Source organism: Gymnodraco acuticeps, unplaced genomic scaffold (genome assembly GCF_902827175.1).
Source record: "Gymnodraco acuticeps unplaced genomic scaffold, fGymAcu1.1, whole genome shotgun sequence".
Taxonomy (NCBI): Eukaryota; Metazoa; Chordata; class Actinopteri; order Perciformes; family Bathydraconidae; genus Gymnodraco; species Gymnodraco acuticeps.
Window position 1 is genome coordinate 1710248 of NW_022989985.1, and position 20246 is coordinate 1730493.

The 20246-nt window shown below is 39.7% G+C and overlaps 1 protein-coding gene across 2 annotated transcripts in view; it reads left to right on the forward strand.

Annotated features, from left to right (window-relative positions):
* Nucleotides 1–17995, forward strand: part of grk5l (G protein-coupled receptor kinase 5 like) — a 35294-nt gene extending 17299 nt beyond the window's left edge. Inside the window, exons 3-16 of one of the 2 annotated variants that reach the window (XM_034212543.1) lie at nt 579–691; nt 6974–7051; nt 7379–7476; nt 7608–7700; nt 11706–11769; nt 11864–12004; nt 12709–12899; nt 13039–13076; nt 13209–13298; nt 13392–13600; nt 13746–13883; nt 14386–14523; nt 14645–14776; nt 15405–17995. In XM_034212543.1, the coding sequence (XP_034068434.1) occupies nt 579–691; nt 6974–7051; nt 7379–7476; nt 7608–7700; nt 11706–11769; nt 11864–12004; nt 12709–12899; nt 13039–13076; nt 13209–13298; nt 13392–13600; nt 13746–13883; nt 14386–14523; nt 14645–14776; nt 15405–15488 (1607 nt within the window). In that variant the 3' untranslated portion in view covers nt 15489–17995. Of the gene's footprint in view, nt 1–578; nt 692–2964; nt 3218–6973; nt 7052–7378; nt 7477–7607; nt 7701–11705; nt 11770–11863; nt 12005–12708; nt 12900–13038; nt 13077–13208; nt 13299–13391; nt 13601–13745; nt 13884–14385; nt 14524–14644; nt 14777–15404 lie in introns of those variants that run through there. The other variant, XM_034212544.1, reaches the window with a different exon arrangement.
* Nucleotides 17996–20246: the final 2251 nt, after the last annotated feature.

Below are 20246 nucleotides of genomic sequence, written 5' to 3' on the forward strand. Positions count from 1 at the left end.
CAATTTATTTTAATGAATTAGTTACTAGTTACCTTTCAGGTATTCATATTATTAATTTAAAAGATTGAAATTCATTTATGGATTATGATTTGGTATACCTGGCAGTATACAACAAGTAATTCAAGTTATCTCCCCCTTACCAGCTTCAATAATAAGATGATTTAATAATTATGAATATATCACAAATTATAATCTAGTGATATGATATATTATTTATAAAAGTGGCCATTCTACATAATTAGTTAAGTATATTCTGATTTTAATACTTTTGTACCGAATTTAGAAATGGTTGAATGCAGAAATGATGTCTACACTTTACTTTTACTTAAGTAAATAGGATAAGTACTTTTGCACCTCTGATTAAATAGTCCAGTGTGAATGCAGTGTGAATGCAGTGTTCAGAACTGCGGTTGTCTTTCCCTAAGTCCATCTTCTTTCCTTGACCTCATGACGTTTTCCATTAAGGTCAAGGAAATTTGGTTAAAACATAACCTAGGAGTTTATCTTAGTTTGTATAATGGTGTTTCCAAAGTAGGTGTTGTAAATAATGTGTGTGTGTGCTTTTTTTATTTCTGCAGACAGGGACTATGTCAGCATCTGTGAGAAACAGCCTATTGGGCGGCTCCTGTTCCGTCTTTACTGTGATACCAGACCGAAACTGCAACGATGCATCCAGCTACTGGACGCAATGGTACACACAGACACACACATACACCCCCCCCCCCCCCCCCCACACACACACACCACATTAAGTGGGCGTGTCCTGGAAAATCCCCAGCAAAAAGTGGGGCAAGACAATAATCAATCTCTTTTTCCTTTTAATAATTTACCAAACCTAACTATGAACAACAAATCTTTAAAGCTTTTCTCCAGTTTATCTAATATACTTGGTATGTTAGACATGATGGTGGTTGAAGTCATTTTCTTTTGTCGACCTTACCATGAACCAAAAACACGCGCAAGAGTATGAGGAAATAAAGTTCAACAGCAGTACTATAATTATCTGATCAAATGTGTAAGTTAGCCGGATGACTAGTTTATTATCAAGAGGAGTAAACTAGCATAATTTCCAAAAGTGAAGGAAATATCATTCATAACTACAACATCACCTTAAACATCATTCAAATGTTTTAGCATTGACATTAGCTTATGCTAGCTAGCTATGCCAACCAGCGACGTGCAGTCAGGGGAGGCAGAGCCTCACCTGTCATACTCATAGACAGTGGCGGCGCCAGAGATTTTCTCTAGGGGGTGCTGTGGGGTAGCTTGACGTTTCATAGAGGGTGCTCACACATTTAGGGTTTCCCATTAATGCACCAGCGCTACAGTTGAATTTTCTACTGCAACACTCCCCACGCACACACACACAGTGCACCCGCGACTGTTACAATGAAGGCTCGATAATCAGCTCACGGCATATAGGCAGGGGTAAAGTGCTATTTTTACAAGTGGGGAGCAGACCTCACCTCCTCTAGGAGGGTCCTCACCTCCTCTAGGGGGGTCCGGGGGCTAGCTCCCCCGGGAAGATTTTTTGTTACATATTTAAGTTAAAAGCATCAATCTGGTGCACTTTGAGAGCAACATTAAGAGATCTATGGATACATCTCAACACCCATACGAAACAGAACTGTCAACAGATTTTCTATTTCTTTATAGATATGTTACAAATCACTCCCCTTTTAAAACAAACCGTTTGAGACCCACTGAGATAACTAGACTAAAGTTAACTATCTAAACACTGAGAGAGTCCTTTACTTCAACTGAGTTGAGGTTACCTGAGACTCTCCGTCTGACAGGAGAGAGTTCTCCCTCCACCTTGTTGTTGAAAAAGCTCCTTATATCCATTAGCTTGGCTAGCTAGCACCAGATGCTAACCACAACGATCTCCGGTAGATACCCACTGGTGCGCGAGGCGAGCTCTCTCGCTCGCTCGCGCACGCACGCACGCACACAAAATGGCTCGTGCCACACACACACACACAGAGCAGGGCTTGAATGAAACACAGAGACCCAGAAGTAAGCTACTTGTACTCACGAGGCCTATTATGTGCAGAATCCCTCTCGCTTTCAGGTGGTTTTGATTGAGTGTCCACACGTGGTCGTTTAAGGACTAAAAAACGATAAATTTTTCACTTTACTGTTAGCAAATCATTTGGCGCTCTAGATAACAGGAAGTCAATCAAGTGTCACAAAGTCATTTAGCCTATGGGTAGGTCAAAAATCCAATGGGTACTGACCATTGGCCTAATCATATCACCTGTGTTGGCTTTATGTTTTTGGTCAAAAATGTGTTTGTTTCACATATGCATTGATGTAATCAATAATATTTCTAATTTAATAAAGATAATAATAATAATTTTCGAAAAAAACAAAAAAAAACACATATTTCTTAGGGGGTGCTTTGGCAATCCTGGGGGGTGCTTCAGCACCCCTAGCTCCCCCCTGGCGCCGCCCCTGCTCATAGACTGGCCACACTACAATGTAACGGAAAAACAACTAAAGAAAAACTAAATAGTAATAATAATAAAATGTCTCCACTGATCTGTGTTGGAAATGTGATTTATGTATGATTCCAATCGCTTTTTATAGTCAAAATCAGCAAATTTGCCGAGCTCCGCTACAACTACGGGTAGCGATGAGAAGTGAGGCAGGGACGAGCTCTGCCTCACGTAAGACCACAGTAACTTGCTGGAGCGCGGGCACTAATTTAGCGCGGGCACTTATTTTGTGAGCGCGCTCAAGCCAGTTACTGTGTGGTAAGGTGAGGCCCTATGGGTGAGGCACAGATGAGCTCTGCCTCACCTCAAAATGCGTCACCTCACAGAAACTGTCTGGAAAGCGGGCCCTAAGCGCATGCCTGTTACCATCTCACTGTAGGTCACCAATGTAATGTTTGTAGATCCCTTTATTACATTTATCCTCGCCATCCATAGTCTCTAAATAACTTATTTCACGTATATATGATATTTAGGCTCGCCGTACAACGGCAATGAAAAAAGCACCAGGGGAGGCAGCCATAACCTCTGCCGCACTGAAGGGGGCGCACGTGAGCCCACAGGTTCTTGTTGCTACTGTTATTCTACGCGGAGACGGTAGACCGTAGACTCAAACAACAAACTAGACTTTTGAAACTAGAGGAAGATAAGGAGGACTTTTACAAAAAAGTAATAGAGATTGTTGTCCAGAAGGATAGCATGGACTTCATCTTCAAGTCAAGGTAAGACCACATTGGTAATGAAAATGGGATCTTACTAAGAAAGAACAATCCAATATTTAGATTGTGGGTATCCTTTTGTTGAACGGTCTGTTTAGAATGAATCGAAACATCAGACCAAAAAAGCTTTTGAAAATAACAGAATATTTCGATTAAGGTCAGAATATAATATTTGTAAATCTGACTCTGAAAGAGTCAGTGCCTCACCAGCCATGAACCTCACTGCACGTCACTGATGCCAACAGATCAAATATACCAGCAACCAATAAAATCTTTAGTAAAATCAGATGCCTGCTTTCCTTTACTTCTGTGTTAAATCAAGGACGTGTTGACTACAATGACTACACATTAGAGTAGTACATTCTCCCCCTATAACTATTAGTTTGGCAGCAGGTTACAGAAAAATGCATTTTGGAGCAGAAAAAAACCACAAGCAGATTCACACATTAGTTTTTCAATTTGTATTAACATTGCAAAATAGTGCAAAAGGCGTTCGGCTTTGGCGGGAGTCTGTGCTCTCCAGGTGCCCTATTGGTTGTAAACACGTATGTATCATTGTGTAATGAAAAGCCTGACAAGCATAGCAACAGTAACAACAGAGGAGGGGCTTAGCAAATGATCAATTCCTCCAATATTCCCTGGTGCCATATAGACTATTTAGATTAGTGAAAATACACCACTCTTTCCTTGATGAAAGCAGGTCTGATAAACCCCCATCCACTTTTTCAGGGCTTTCACTTTCATTACATTGTTACCTGAATGTACTTCAATGCTAGGTCATGCACCCAGAGGACAATTACACTGAGTAGTGATTATTTAACCAGTCAGATCCCCCCCTTGTCACCCGGCCCTTCTCCAATCTCTCTCTCCCTGCGTCTAGACGGAATAGCTCCCACATGACACATTTAAGTCTTTATCTATGCCCAGAATATCTTTGCAGGCATGTGAGAGGACAGAAAGGACAGCATTGTTTCCCACACCAGCCCTTCCAATCCCAAAACCCCCGCCGTTTTCTGCCCTCTTCAACCAGCCCTAAAAATGACCGTCACCCCCTGCGAGAGGAAAACCACTATACACACTCTACACACACTCATCCTAAACACATGCTCTCGCTAATTCTGCAATCCATGTAACGACCTCTGAGCTTTATGCCCACCATCTAACTGACAAAGAAACAGGCCTAAGGGTCAAATACATTATTTGTACACTTTTTTCAGGTCTTCTCTTCATTAGCTTTTAGGAAAATGTAACGAAAAATGTGTAAACGAGTCAAAGTCAGAGGTGTGACAGAGGAAGAAATGTGCTTCACTTGAATCCCAGTGGTTTCTCTTACATCATCAGAAAGTGTGTGTACAGACAGTATGTGTGTTTTTGTGTGTGTTGGATCCCCTCGGCTTCCAAAAGACTTAAGGGGGGCGTCTTCTTTTCCCCCTTTGGGGTGTGTGTGTGTGTGTGTGTGTGTGTGTGTGTGTGTGTGTGTGTGTGTGTGTGTGTGTGTGTGTGTGTGTGTGTGTGTGTGTGTGTGTGTGTGTGTGTGTGTGTGTGTGTGTGTGTGTGTGTGTGTGTGTGTGTGTGTGTGTGTGTGTGTGTGTGTGTGTGTGTGTGTGTGTGTGTGTGTGTGTGTGTGTGTGTGTGTGTGTGTGTGTGTGTGTGTGTGTGTGTGTGTGTGATAACAAAGCCTCAGTTAAGCTATTGTAGTGACAAAATAAATACACTATAGGCGCATTCACACTGCGGTACTTTTCCCACAAAGGTTCATGTGAACTTAGTTCTTGTGAACTATTTAGTTCGCATGAACTAAGTACAGATCGCGTTCACACTGGAAAAAGTCCGTGGGGGTGGATTAGGCAAATGAAGCCGCTGACGTCACTTGTTCTTCTTCTGCTTTGGGTTTACTGGCAGGCCGCAAACCACTTCAGGCGTATACTGCCGCCCAAAGTCTCCGGCCGGAAGTCCCCGGAGTTGGGGACTGGCTTCAGTAGAAGCTGCTGGGAGTCCCAGCAGCTTATACTGAAGCCTTCCGAGTAAATCGCCAGAACGCCGACACCTCCTCATCTCTACCGCTCCCATGTTTTATTTTGTGTTGCCATAAGTTAGTCTCTCTGCGTTTCTGCGCTGGGCTAATGCTAATAATGCTAATGCGAGGATAATAAAATGGCGGCTTCACAAAACTTTTTGGGAGTTTTGCGGGGCGTGGTTTGCAATCCTTCCAGCCAATCAGAAATATAGCTCTTTTCTCACAAAAGAGCCGCTCGAAAGTCCCTGCTCTCTAGCAGTGACTTTCGAGGGGGTAAAAAGGTTAACATGAACTAATTTTAGTACCGGCTCTTTTTGGTGTGAACGCGATAAAAGAGTTCACGTGAACTAAGTTCACATGAACCTTTGTGGGAAAAGTACCGCAGTGTGAATGCGCCTATTTTTGCCAAAGCACATTGTACACAATAGTACAGTTTTTAAATTGCAAAGAACAAAACATTAAACACCCATCAAAATATTATTTCAACATATGTCCAAGGTTCAGATAAAGAATATAGCCTCTTTGCTAACTCAGGCTCGTTAACACTAATATTAGATAATCCTTTGAATATATGTCATCTAAAATATAGAACGGAAGATAAAAGTAAAACGAACATTTTTTTTATAATAATAATTTATGAAACACATTTGGTCTCTACTTTTTGTGAGAGAGTGTTTTGTAGTGGAAAGCTGGTGACGCTGGTATGACACACTGTGACACTCCAGGACCTCAAGGAATCCCGTCGTGTTTACTGTGTGGTTGCCAGGCAACGCAGGAGCATGTTGGAAAAAAGCCACTGGTAGGAAGCGCTGCAGCGTGCAGCACAGGCGCCATGTTGACCCCCCCTCCCATATATTTTTGGAGAAATGCGTCAGAGCGCTCTTCATGTCATTGCCTCTGCAATATGTCCAGCGTGTAACGTCCAAAACCTGTTTGTGTCAACAGCTTCTTATGTTGAGACACCGAGCCAAGAGCAGCATGTGTTTATGTGAGAGTGACAGCAACACACTGTGTGTGTGTGTGTGTGTGTGTGTGTGTGTGTGTGTGTGTGTGTGTGTGTGTGTGTGTGTGTGTGTGTGTGTGTGTGTGTGTGTGTGTGTGTGTGTGTGTGTGTGTGTGGTGTGTGTGTGTGTGTGTGTGTGTGTGTGTGTGTGTGTGTGTGTGTGTGTGTGTGTGTGTGTGTGGTGTGTGTGTGAGGTGTGTGTGTGTGTGTGTGTGTGGGTGTGTGTGTGTGTGTGTGTGTGTGTGTGTGTGTGTGTGTGTGTGTGTGTGTGTGTGTGTGTGTGTGTGTGTGTGTGTGTGTGTGTGTGTGTGTGTGTGTGTGTGTGTGTGTGAATAACAAATGTCCTGTTGAAGGCAGAAAAAGAGTTTGACAGAAAATATATATTTGCTTCTTCATATTTGGAAAGCCGAGAGGGGAGAGTCAGCATCATTATGTTATTTATTTTATAACCTTATTCACCCTATTTTCATTGGGTTTTTGAAATATAGTTGAACTATAGCAGTGAGTGCAGGTATTAAGGAAACATTAATAAATAAATAAACAAAATTAAACAAGTCAATATTCAAGTTATTCATGTAAAAACTGACGTCTGTCTCATAGGAAACGAGATGAATTAAATACCTAAAAAGATAAACTGTCATCATTGAGGACAAACAGCCAGCCAGAGAGATCATTCACATTTCTATTTGAAACTGCATGGTATAATTAGATATTTTGTGTTGTTGTTTGTGTTATTTAGGAAGACTATGAGGTGACACCAGATGAGAAAAGAAAATGGAGAGGGGACCAGATCGTCAAGACTTTCCTCTCAAAAGAAGTATGTTCATTTATCTGATCAATTTTATAACCTTTTTTTTCTCCACATTATGTTGTTAAAGTGCATTTAGTATCCTTTTAAAGTGATTGATAATTACATCCTGTGGAAAAAGCAGACAATTATCTTGAGTTAGAGCTGTAGGAAACACTCACAAGCGTTCTTACAAGGATGTACTAACTCAATGTACACATTAAATGTACAAAACACAGCATGTAGACTAGTTATGCATGTTTCTCCTGATGTAGTAAGGCGAAATAAAAAGCAATGTATTTGTGTATTTGCGGCGTATGTCACTGTGTTTGTTTACATGTGTTGTTGTGTATGTAGTCCCCTCAGCGTGTAGACATAGCGGAGGATTTCGGAGAAGAGTGCAGAGAAAACCTTGAGCTGAGTCCATGTAAGGAGATCTTCAGCAACTGCGGAAAGTGAGTCTCCCCTCCGTCTTTATTCCCTCTCACCTGTCTCACTGTTTTCACTATACAACAAACAGCAAATATACTGCGGCCTGAATGATAGCGTGCATTATCTCAGTTGAACTGTTGTTGTGTTGCACCAGGGTCCTGCATGACTACCTGAGAGGAGCTTCGTTCTTGGACTACCAGAACAGCATGTACTTCGACCGATTCATGCAGTGGAAGATGCTGGAGAGGTACGCAAATAAGCTAATAAAAGAATAGACATGTAAATGTGAATATGTAAATAGGGTGGAGATTTAAATGTTAGATATCACTGTGAAACTTGCCCATTTGGACAACTTACACAAAGACGATTATTTTCTAAAATGTTGTCTGAAATGCTATGTTTAAATTAAACAACTGAGGCATTATCTTATTAAATATATGCTTCATTTTCGGAACCTAAACATGGGATTAATCCAACTTGAAAAGCTTCTTGTTGACATGTATAAAGATAACGTTTTTAACTGAGGGAATTTCTAAAATCTCCTTGTATCTTGCCATAAACACTGACAACAGCCATAAAAAAAAGTATTTTGGCAATTTTTTGATGAATATATGTTATGTTTTGTTTTCGAGACAGTCAAGGTGAATAGGGTATAAACGATGAACTAATATATCAGCATAAAACTTCCATATATATAATGGAGTGTGGTGTTTTCTGAAATGCTGTTGTGTTTTCTGAAATGCTGTAGTGTTTTCTGAAATGCTGTGGCGTTTTCTGAAATACTGTGGTGTTTTCTGAAATGCTGTGGTGTTTTCTGAAATGCTGTGGCGTTTTCTGAAATGCTGTAGTGTTTTCTGAAATGCTGTAGTGTTTTCTGAAATGCTGTAGTGTTTTCTGAAATGCTGTGGTGTTTTCTGAAATGCTGTGGCGTTTTCTGAAATACTGTGGTGTTTTCTGAAATGCTGTGGTGTTTTCTGAAATGCTGTGGCGTTTTCTGAAATGCTGTAGTGTTTTCTGAAATGCTGTAGTGTTTTCTGAAATGCTGTAGTGTTTTCTGAAATGCTGTGGTGTTTTCTGAAATGCTGTAGTGTTTTCTGAAATGCTGTAGTGTTTCTGAAATACTGTTGTGTTTTCTGAAATGCTGTAGTGTTTTCTGAAATACTGTTGTGTTTTCTGAAATGCTGTGTGTTTTCTGAAATGGTAAACACTGTGGTGTTTTCTGAAAGCTGTAGTGTTTTCTGAAATGCTGTAGTGTTTTCTGTTGAAATGCTGTAGTGTTTTCTGAAATGCTGTAGTGTTTTCGAAATGCTGTAGTGTTTTCTTGAAATTTACTGTTGTGTTTTCTGGAAATTGCGTGTTTGGTTTTTCTGAACTGGCTGTGTGTTTTCTGAAATTGCTGTAGTGTGTTCTTGAAACACTGTGGTGTTTTCTGAATGAAAATGCTGTAGTGTTTTCATGAAATTGCTGGTAGTGTTTTCTGACATGCTGTAGTGGTTTCTGAAATTGCTGTTAGTGTTTTCTGAAATCTGTGTGGTTTTCTGAACATTTACTGTTGTGTTTTCTGAATGCTGTGGTGTTTTCTGAATAATGCTGTGGCGTTTTCTGAACTGCTTGTGGCGGTTTTCTGAAATGCTGTAGTGTTGTCTGAATGCTGCTTGTAGTGTTTTATGAAATACTGTTGTTGTTTGCTGAAATGCTTGTAGTAGTTTGGCTGAAGATTGAGTGTAGTGTTTTCTGAATATGGGGTTTCTGAATACTGTTTGTTTTCTGAAATGCTGTAGTGTTTTCTGAAATGCTGAGTGTTTTCTGAAATACTGTTGTGTTTTCTGAAATGCTGTAGTGTTTTCTGAATTACTGTGGGTATGTTTTCTGAAATGCTGCTGGTGTTTTCTGAATGCTGTGGTGTTTTCTGAAATGCTGTGGTGTTGTTTCTGAATGCTGTTTTTGAGTGTTTTCTGAAATGCTGTAGTGTTTTCTGCAATGCTGGTGGGTTTTCTGAAATGCTGTATTCGTGTTTTCTGAAAATGGCTGTTGTGTTTCTGAAATGCTGTTGTGTTATTTTCTGAAAATGCTGTTGTGTTTTCTGAAATGCTGTAGTGTTTTCTGATGAAATGCTGTTGTGTTTTCATGAAACTACTGTTGTGTTTTCTGAAATGCTGTTGTGTTTTCTGAAATGCTGTAGTGTTTTCTGAATGCTGTCGTTGTTTTTCTGAAATGACTGTTGTGTTTTCTGAATGCATGTGGCGTTTTTCTGAAATGCTGTGGCGTTTTCTGAAATGCTGTGGTGTTTTCTGAAATGCTGTGGTGTTTTCTGAAATGCTGTAGTGTTTTTCTGAAATGCTGTAGTGTTTTCTGAAATGCTGTGGTAGTGTTTTCTGAAATGCTGTGGTGTTTTCTGAAATGCTGTAGTGTTTTCTGAAATGCTGTAGTGTGTTTCTGAAATGCTGTTGTGTTTTCTGAAATGCTGTTGTGTTTTTGAAATGCTGTTGTGTTTTCTGAAACTGTTGTGTTTTTCTGAAATGCTGTTGTGTTTTCTGAAATGCTGTGTGTTTTCTGAAAATGCTGTTGGTTTCTGAAATGCTGTGGCGTTTTCTGAAAATGCTGTGGCGTTTTCTGAAATGCTGTGGTGTTTTCTGAAATGCTGCTGTGTTGTTTTCTGAAATGCTGTAGTGTTTTCTGAAATGCTGTAGTGTTTTCTGAAATGCTGTAGTGTTTTCTGAAATGCTGTGGTGTTTTCTGAAATGCTGTAGTGTTTTCTGAAATACTGTTGTGTTTTCTGAAATGCTGTAGTGTTTTCTGAAATGCTGTGGTGTTTTCTGAAATGCTGTAGTGTTTTCTGAAATACTGTAGTGTTTTCTGAAATGCTGTGGTGTTTTCTGAAATGCTGTAGTGTTTTCTGAAATGCTGTAGTGTTTTCTGAAATACTGTTGTGTTTTCTGAAATGCTGTTGTGTTTTCTGAAATGCTGTTGTGTTTTCTGAAATACTGTTGTGTTTTCTGAAATGCTGTTGTGTTTTCTGAAATGCTGTTGTGTTTTCTGAAATGCTGTTGTGTTTTCTGAAATGCTGTTGTGTTTTCTGAAACGCTGTTGTGTTTTCTGAAACGCTGTGGTGTTTTCTGAAATGCTGTGGTGTTTTCTGAAATGCTGTTGTGTTTTCTCAAATGCTGTAGTGTTTTCTGAAATGCTGTTGTGTTTTCTGAAATGCTGTAGTGTTTTCTGAAATGCTGTTGGGTTTTTCTGAATGCCTGTGGTGTTTCTGAAATGCTGTAGCGTTTTGTGAAATGCTGTGGTGTTTTGTGAAATGCTGTGGTGTTTTCTGAAATGCTGTAGCGTTTTCTGAAATGCTGTGGTGTTTTGTGAAATGCTGTTGTGTTTTCTGAAATGCTGTTGTGTTTTCTGAAATGCTGTGGTGTTTTCTGACATGCTGTGGCGTTTTCTGAAATGCTGTGGTGTTTTCTGAAATGCTGTGGTGTTTTCTGAAATGCTGTAGCGTTTTCTGAAATGCTGTGGTGTCTTGCACTTCAGGGCCACCGTAGGAGTTCAAGTATTCTTTGAATGTCCCCTGTAGTTGATTTATTAATGATAATATCATATTAATAAATACTTGCATTAATATGATTGTTATTTTTTGTGGTGGTGAATATAGAGCTACTATCTACTTTATACATGTTGGTAATTTAATCTATAAGAAAGCATATTTTTTCTTATAAAGTGATACGGTATTTTCTATGTAAAATCAGAAAAGTAAATATTAACTTTAGCTGTACATGTGGAGTAAAAGTACAATATTTTCTTCAAATAAATGTATTTATAAAATAGCATTACATTTAGATACTCCGGATATATACAAGTACATACACATTTAATTGTGTGATACTTATTTGCAATGCACTCTTGATTTAACTGTCAGATGTTACTTTCCTACAACAATAAATCATTTTTAAGAAGAAAACAAATAAAGAATCTTGACTTGTGCGTCACTTCGGAGACTCTTTAGAGCAGTATGATGACTCTAGACAGGAACATATTTCATGCAGAGTGCATATCAAAGGCCGTTGGAAGTAAACGGTAGGCTTTTAGACGAGCCTTAATTGTATCCGTGTCTGGAAAGTGAAATTGCGTAGGAGAGGCCCCACCCTCAGCACAGGAAATAGACTCAGGATGATATTGAGTTCCGCTGATAACATCTCCGTCCTAATCGATACTATATGAGCGTCTATTAATGGATCTCGCTGTTTCTGTGTTCTGTCAGGCAACCAATCACTAAAGACACGTTCCGGCAGTACCGAGTGCTGGGGAAGGGGGGATTTGGAGAGGTAAGAGATGATCACATGATGATACAGATATATGTTGATGCCCAGATTTGAATGACAGCAATGTGGGAGATACCATGTTGTTCTTCTACCTCAGGTGTGTGCCTGCCAGGTCAGAGCTACAGGGAAGATGTATGCCTGCAAGAAGCTGGAGAAGAAGAGGATAAAGAAGAGGAAAGGGGAGTCCATGGCTCTCAACGAGAAGCAGATTTTAGAGAAAGTCAACAGTAGATTTGTTGTGAGTAAACGTATAAGAATAATTTAAATGTTCATTTACAGAAAAAAGGTTATTACCTCTGTGATCACCACCCTGAACAAACTGTTCGCAGACCTGGTAACACTGTTCTTGTCCATTTTAGCTTTAAGATTTTAAATTGCTATCTCACTTATGAGGCGATGCCTACGAGCTAGTTCAGGCAGTCAACTCGAGCACCAATGATACATTAACACGTGACGCACCTCGTCCCTCTTACAACCAAACACATTCTCCTAAACATGCCGCTCTATTTAAGCTGCCAGGTCTTCCTGCCTCTGCCTCGCTATGCTGCTGCTGCACTGCTGTGTTCACTTGCTATTGCTACGTTCATGTTCCTGCTGCTGTGTTTCATGTTGCTGCTACTTGCCTGCCCCACCACCACCCCAGCTCCAACCTGTAGGCTCGGGGGAGAGTTATCTAATCATCACTCAATGTTCTTTGTAAATCTGTGGAGTGATGAGGCCCGAGCCTAGACGCCAAACTCAAACTATATGCTGCTTATAATAAGCATTAAGAAACACGTGTGTTGTCTGACTGAAATGTGTTTGTGGTTTGTCTGATGTAGAGCCCTGTGAAGAGACTTCCTGTTGCTTTGTGACAGACGATTAAGTCTGATCTCATGTGAGCTGCAAGCACAACGTTAAACATTTAAAAAAATCGTTTAACATGTTCTTTTCTTTTTCTAGGTGAGCTTAGCGTATGCATATGAGACCAAAGACGCTCTGTGTCTGGTGCTGACCATTATGAACGGGGGGGACCTGAAGTTTCACACCTACAACATGGGCACGCCGGGCTTTGAGAAAGACAGGGTCCAGTTTTACGCTGCTCAAATCTGCTGTGGACTGGATCATTTGCACAAGGAATCCATTGTCTACAGGTAGCACTACTAAATCTATAAACCCTCTCAAATGCCTTTTAAGATGTCCGCATTCTTGATCTTTTTATTGTGTTGTAATGCTTTTATAGAACATGTGATTTGATACTGACGTTCTTAACAAATGCTGTGCTTTTTGTAGGGATTTGAAACCGGAGAATATCCTGTTAGATGACAATGGTGAGTGTTGGCTTAGATGACTGTTGATGGCATTGCACTGCCTTTTTTCTACTCAATTTTCAAACTTGTTTATGGCTTCATATCTCCCTGAACTCGTGAAAATGCATCCTAATCACCTCTGTTATGCTGCAGGACACATCCGTATTTCTGACCTGGGGCTGGCCATCAAAGTGCCTGAAGGAGAACTCATCAGAGGCAGGGTGGGGACTGTAGGCTACATGGGTAAGAAACACTATTATCAACATTTCAATGAGTAAAATTGCCTACAAATGTACCATCTTTCATCCATATTAACTTGTCGCCCTTCCTCTCCAGCTCCGGAAGTTGTAAACAATGAGAAGTACGCGATGAGTCCTGATTGGTGGGGGCTGGGCTGTCTCATTTACGAGATGACTGCAGGGCGATCGCCTTTTCGTGCCCGCAAAGAACGAGTAAAACGGGAGGAGGTGGAGAGGAGGGTGCAGGAGGAAGAGGAGGAGTACAGCGACAAATTTACAGAGGACACCAAGGCCATCTGTAGAATCGTGAGCATGGACTTTTTTTAAGACCAGATTCAACGTAACTTAACTCTGCTGTGCATTTGGCCTGTGAATAGCATGATTGACAACAAAGTAAATCTTCAATCGTCGATCTAATTTAATGACTCTTTCTCTGCTTCTGCTCACCCAGCTGCTGACCAAAGACCCTAAGCAGAGGCTTGGGTGCCTGGCAGACGCAGCAGCGGACGTCAAGCTCCACCCGTTCTTCAAAAGAATCAACTTCAAGAGGCTTGAGGCTGGAATAGTGGAGCCCCCCTTTGTGCCTGATGTGAGCCATTGATAGTACACTGCACAAAACATATTCTAATACTCAACTTTTTCTTTATTTAGATAAAGGAACACCACCCATAAATTGATCATTTGTATATCAATTACTATGTAAGTTAATGGAGTCCGCATTTAACAATAAACCTATATCAAATCACGCGTTTCGAAACGTTCATAACCTCAGTTGTCCAATTGTATGCTCACTACTTAATTAAATGCTTTAGCTTAAACATTACTCGCATTGATGAGCAGCACGCCTGTTAATACCATGAAGGCATGCGGAGAAAAAAAAAACGTTTTCACCTATAATTTGGCAAAACGGAGTGGGTAATTAATAGACAAATGGTAATTTTGTGGCTGTAGTATTTCTTCTTCTTCTAATGGTCTAAAATGGACACTACAACAAGTACAGTTTGATTATTATAAATGATCTGTTTGGATAAACTTGTCTCCTTTTTTTCCTCTTAATCCCCATTTTTCCCGTGGTCATTGGCCTCTCCCAGCCTCGGGCAGTGTACTGTAAGGACGTTTTGGACATAGAGCAGTTCTCCACAGTCAAGGGAGTAAATTTGGACCAAACTGACAATGACTTCTACTCCAAATTTACTACAGGCAGTGTTTCCATCCCATGGCAGAATGAGGTAAGTGTGTGCACTTAATATGACATCTTTAAATGCTTGGTTCCAAAAAACCTCACTTAACAAGGTTCACCATTTTTTTTTCCCTCCTTCCCTTCCCTCCTTTTTCCTTCCTCTCATTTAGATGATAGAAACTGAGTGTTTCAGAGATTTGAATGTGTTTGGGCCACAAGGGACGAGACCTCCAGATCTGGACTGGAGTCAGCCGCCAGAGCCGCCCAGACGCAGCCTGCTGGACAGGATCTTCAGGAGGCATGTAAGTGATAAAACACACACAAAAACAAAAACACACACATACACTGATAAAAAGCGTGTCACAATAACTTCTTCTGTTGGACCATAATATGTCCCAGAAATATCTGTGATAAACTATATTACTGTCATTTTAAGACCAAAGTATTATATAGTTATAATAGCAAAGCAGAAAAAAAGCACTTGAAACTACATAAACAATATAAAATAAAACTACACAACCTACAAAGATTACTTCATAAATGTCGGGGACATTCTTGTGCTAACAAGCATGCATGTATACTCAAACTGCGAATACCAAGTTCAGTGATAATGATTGAAGTTGTCTCTGGTTATTGAATGATAAGATGATACCATAAAAATAATGTCCATATATCCTACCATAACTAATGACAGGCCTGCTGATAAAAGCTTCAGAAATCCTTTATTGATCCCGCAGCTGGGACTTTTACGGCGTTACAGGTGTAGTGCAGATAAAAGACAAAAAGGAAACTAAATATAAACAATAAGTACACCTATGTAAAAAATATGTTTTAATTTTGTTAAAGTATGTGAACGTATAAAAGTATTGAAGGAGCCGGTGACGTTAAATCCAAACTAACTCTCAAACCGATCTCTCTTTTTCTCTGCAGCACCCAGAGGTGCCTATTTCCCACAGCCGTGTGCAGTCTTCCAGTGTAAACTCTGTGGACTCCATGTCCAACTCTGCCCCCTAGTGGCACAGCGACAGTGTGGGAGCCACACACACACAAAGGGAAGGAGCTCCGAGGGGCTTCCCCGCTGCTGATTGGTCCACAGTCCCGGGCCTTAGCAGCAGCCGGAGACAGCCTGTCTAAAAGCCTAAACGGTCAGCCCATGGGTGGGGGGGTGGGATGGGGTGGGGGGGAGTTGTGACCAGGCCCTGAGACCCAGGGCATTTGTAGTGGGATGGTCTATGTTGCGAAGACGTTTGGAAATATTTGGACAAACTTTACTTACCCTCAGGATTGTTGGACTAATAGAACAGAGCCACTGACGCTTAAGGAAACAGAAAAGGATAGAAACATGCTTATATTCAGGGGATCCACTGTAAAATAAAGACTACCACAGGGAATAGACGCTGGGGTCTTGGTGAATTTTTTTGTTTTTCAAGAAAAGGAATTTCATTTTCACAAATTTTTCAAATATTTTACTTTCTGGCCTGTATCTTGTATCTGTCCATCTACCTACACGCGTCTCTTACTCTATAACTCGTTTCTCTCTCTCTGCATTTCCACCTCCCATACCTCAAATCACTCCTAAACATTCAGAACACATCACCTCAACAAACCTCAACACATAATGTACATTGCCTTGCGTACACTCAGGCCAAAGATTACAGTTAAGTTTTGTGATACTGTTGTCATGTTGATTTATTGTTTGTTTTTTTCTGCCATCATTTAGAACCACAAAAGGATCATAACAGGCGATCCGTTTTTTCTAAACTTCCTCTCTATTTATGAGCCTGCAGACATATCATATTGCTTAAAGCACACATACATCCAGTTCATACATACACAATCAGATAGACGTACACAGACAGACTTGTGAGAATCGTGTTGTGTTTTCATTGCATGGACAAAGTGTAAGTATGGACAGCTGTATCCCTTTTCGCTTCTGCAGACCTCATTCCACTGATGTTACCATCGTATAACGTACAACACAGACGTCTCCCTGGGTTTACAGTGTCACTTTATATTTGACATTATGTGGAAATGAATTAATATGCTGTACAGAAACAGAAATCTCTTCTTCTGTTGTTGTTCTTTTTTTTGTGCTCTTTTTTCCTGCACAGTCCCAATGGAGTGGAGAGGAACACATGCACTCAGCCTGACTTAAAAGTTGCACAATTTAAAACGTCATGCTGTTTCTTCATCAAATGTTTTTACCTCTGAACATTAAGGCACATTGTTGTATTGATATTGTCACGCACCGCTTGTTTTCTACATTCAAATCTGAAGTGTTCTTGCTCTCCCTTATGCCTTTTCCATTTATAGGATATTGCTGCATAGCCCTTGTTGTCACATGTACAGGTTTTTTATATTTTGCCCCTTTACACTTAACATGCTGTTCAAAATGCCTCAGAAATCTAAAGGGCCTTCCTCTTGATATACACAGGGTATCAACAGCTATGCGAAAGGTTAGTCTCATCTGAATAGGTTAGTCTCATCTGAATTGTAATTGTCATAAATTATCCCTTTAATGGTCTTCCAAACTGATTAAAAGAGAACAATTCAAGCTCTTTTTGGTAGAAGTACGTTAGATCAACCCCCCTCAGCAGATGTACTTTTTGTAGTGAACTGACTTTTAGATTTTTTTTTTAATGTACTTTTAGATGGTTAGAAGAATTATGTAAATGAACACCACCAAATAAGTCTATTGATGTATGTAATTACATTTCAAATCATGCTCCACCAATCAGTGGACATTTCCATAACCTTAATGGTAAGGTTTTATTTTATAAAACCATGTATTTCTCCCAAAAAAACGTATTGATTTTGGTAAAGGTTTTCTGAATTTAAACTTTTGTCAGTATAAGAAATCAGTTATTTCACTGAAAATGTGTTGAAATATATCAGTTTAATGTTTTGACCTCACTCTTTAAGAAAGACAGATTGACTGAATTGGATTACGTTTTGGTTTAAATTAGTTTCTGTGTGGGACCATTAAAGGGTTAATCTAAGTAATTTATGTCAGAACTGAGGAGAAGACACCATATGATCCTGTAAACACCACACAAAGAAGTGGCCTTTTCGCAGCAGCACAGACATTTAAAAGAGAGAAAGACCTCACTCTTGTGCTTGTTTTAAGAATATGGTATCTTGGTTATTTGAAGTAATGAAAGCTGGTCCATGCAGTCATTTTAATCGGCCTAACAGATCTCACCCAGGCCTGTTTCTCTCTGCGTACTTGATATGAAAAAAAATCTAATTCAGACTGAAGTGCCTCCTTGTTAGCATGATCTCCCAGACAATGCCCACACCGACATCAGCACTTTGTTTATTCTCTGACTGTCATGCTCTGTTTGTTTCGCTGGGAACGCGTCAACACAAACACACACACACAGACTCACAGTCTTTTCAGAAGTGGAGGGAACGAGGGGTGTGATTCTTGTGATGTATAGCAAAGTGCTGAGTGCATGTGAAAGCCAAACCCACTGTGTCCTATAGTCCCAATAAACTCTGTGCTATAGTTTGAGTATCCACAGTTTGTCCGTGTCTTTTGTTTTCTTCTGTCCTTGAGACCACATAACATTTATTTGGTCACAGTCAAATGCATGTAAATGATTGGAGATATTATTTCCCTATAGTTCTTCATGTCAGTGGAACAACAGGAGGCACAGCTCTCATTGCTAGAGGCACAGTACTCTACAGTTTTTCAATACCTAAATATCATGACCATTTTCTATTTTGAAAAGAGACATTAGGGATACAACATATCCTCACAGTTACATATACATTTAAAGACAGCTATTGAGCAGTTGCATCATAAGGTTTCGAGAGTGCAAAATATAGACCCCTTGTTGTAAATTACAGTTAACCTCTTAGACCCCACGGACCCTTCGGCGGGTCCGAAACCACAACATCTGAGGGTCTAAGGATAGAGGGTGTCGTTTTTCTCCTACTGATATTCTGAACAATCTGTGCTGTTGTATTTGCTGTAAAGTGTCTCTACTGTAGGCTATTTTTATTTTATGTACAGCACTTTGGCTCGACCAAAAATCGTTTATAAATGTGCTATATAAATAAAACTTGATTTGATCTGCAAGCAACAGTGTCTGAGGGCTTCTTAAGATTTAATAAACTATGAATGTTTCATATCCATGTAACGGGAAGAAACTCAGCTAACTGATGTTTTTATTTATTTTTTGCAAAAAAAACACAAATCTAACGCTGAGCCTCTGAATTAGCCCTGTGTGAAAAAATATTAACGCTGTTAGTACAGAACTCTAGCTATACCGATCGATATACTTATTGGATCTGCACAAACAAGCTTAGATAACATCCTGAGAGTCCACAGATTGTAGAAATAAGGATCATCACTGAGCGATCAGAACTCGTGACAGGGGAAGCAAATACAGACAACACACAACGTAGCTTTAGGTAGCAAAACACGGAGATATGCTCACTTTAGCTGTTATTCTGATCAAAAGTCGTTTTCAATGGCATTAAAACGAGAAAAAACGCGGCTGAAGGTTAATCCATAGGTTAATCCAATGTGTCTGTCACTTTGAACAAATTATTGATAATCCATAATTCAATTTTTATGCAAAAATCGGAGAATAAAATTAGCGTGTGTGTTGCAGCTCCGGTTTTGGCTACGCGTCACTCTCACTCCTTATTTGGTAACCTGTGTGTGGATGTGGAACTTTCCCTCGATTCCATTGGCTCTAGCGGTTAAAAAAAGATGTCAATCATCAAAATCGACCAATGGGTTCCAGAGAAACGGCAAAAACGCCCATTTCCACCCAAATGGCCCAGAGGTGGAGGTTTTTTTGCTAAACCTCTCTAAAAATGTCAAATGTCCCTTGTTTTGCATCAATCTTGATACAGGGTACTTATTATATGTTGTACTTTGGATTCCTAAAGCTTTTAGTCTACTAACCCATCATCCAAGGGCAGTTTTCACTATAAATATAAAAAGAATTTTTGGACGGACATTTAGTTTTTTACTATGTTCAATCTGATAATAAAAAACATCTATATTGATTCTGACTTTTCTACATCCAACTCACAGGTTTATCATTACTTTGAGAAAAAAGATTATTCATTTTCCCCTTTTAGAAGTGTAGTTATGGTCATTTGTTCTGGAAATGTCATTTTCGAGCCTGAGACCTGAAAAACAGGCTTGGGGTCTATACCGTTATAAGTGTGCCTTGAGTTTACAACTGATTTTATTTCAAGAAAAGGTATATTTTCTTTTAATCTGGTATGAAAATGACTCATGCCCATACTGCATATCAATTATTAGGGGTGTCACATTGTACATATTGGTATAATTGTTTATAGACCTACTGTATAAGAACATGTATTACAAAGCCTCCTGGAATATTTATTATCTGAATACATTTACATGTATTAGAGGAAGATTAGATTTGCATTACTTGCAAATAAGACAAATGACCCATTGTAAGACTATTATATTGCAAATGAAATCCAGAGTCAGGTGCAAACGTGGGACGAGACAAATAAATACTTCAATAACTATGAATAACTCTATGGACTATTCTAGTCTGAAACCATAAGTGCCATAACAGAGTAAAATTGAAAGGAGCTATATACACAAACAACCTTTTAATACATTTCTGCGCTGAAATAAATTTATTTGTCTGCACATATAGAGTTAAAGTGCTTACAGAAAGGCACTTACTTCTCAGGGACACATTTTTAATAACCTTCTCCAGGTTCTTAAACCTGTGTATCCACATTAGATTAATGGAGTTTGCTCCAGCACTG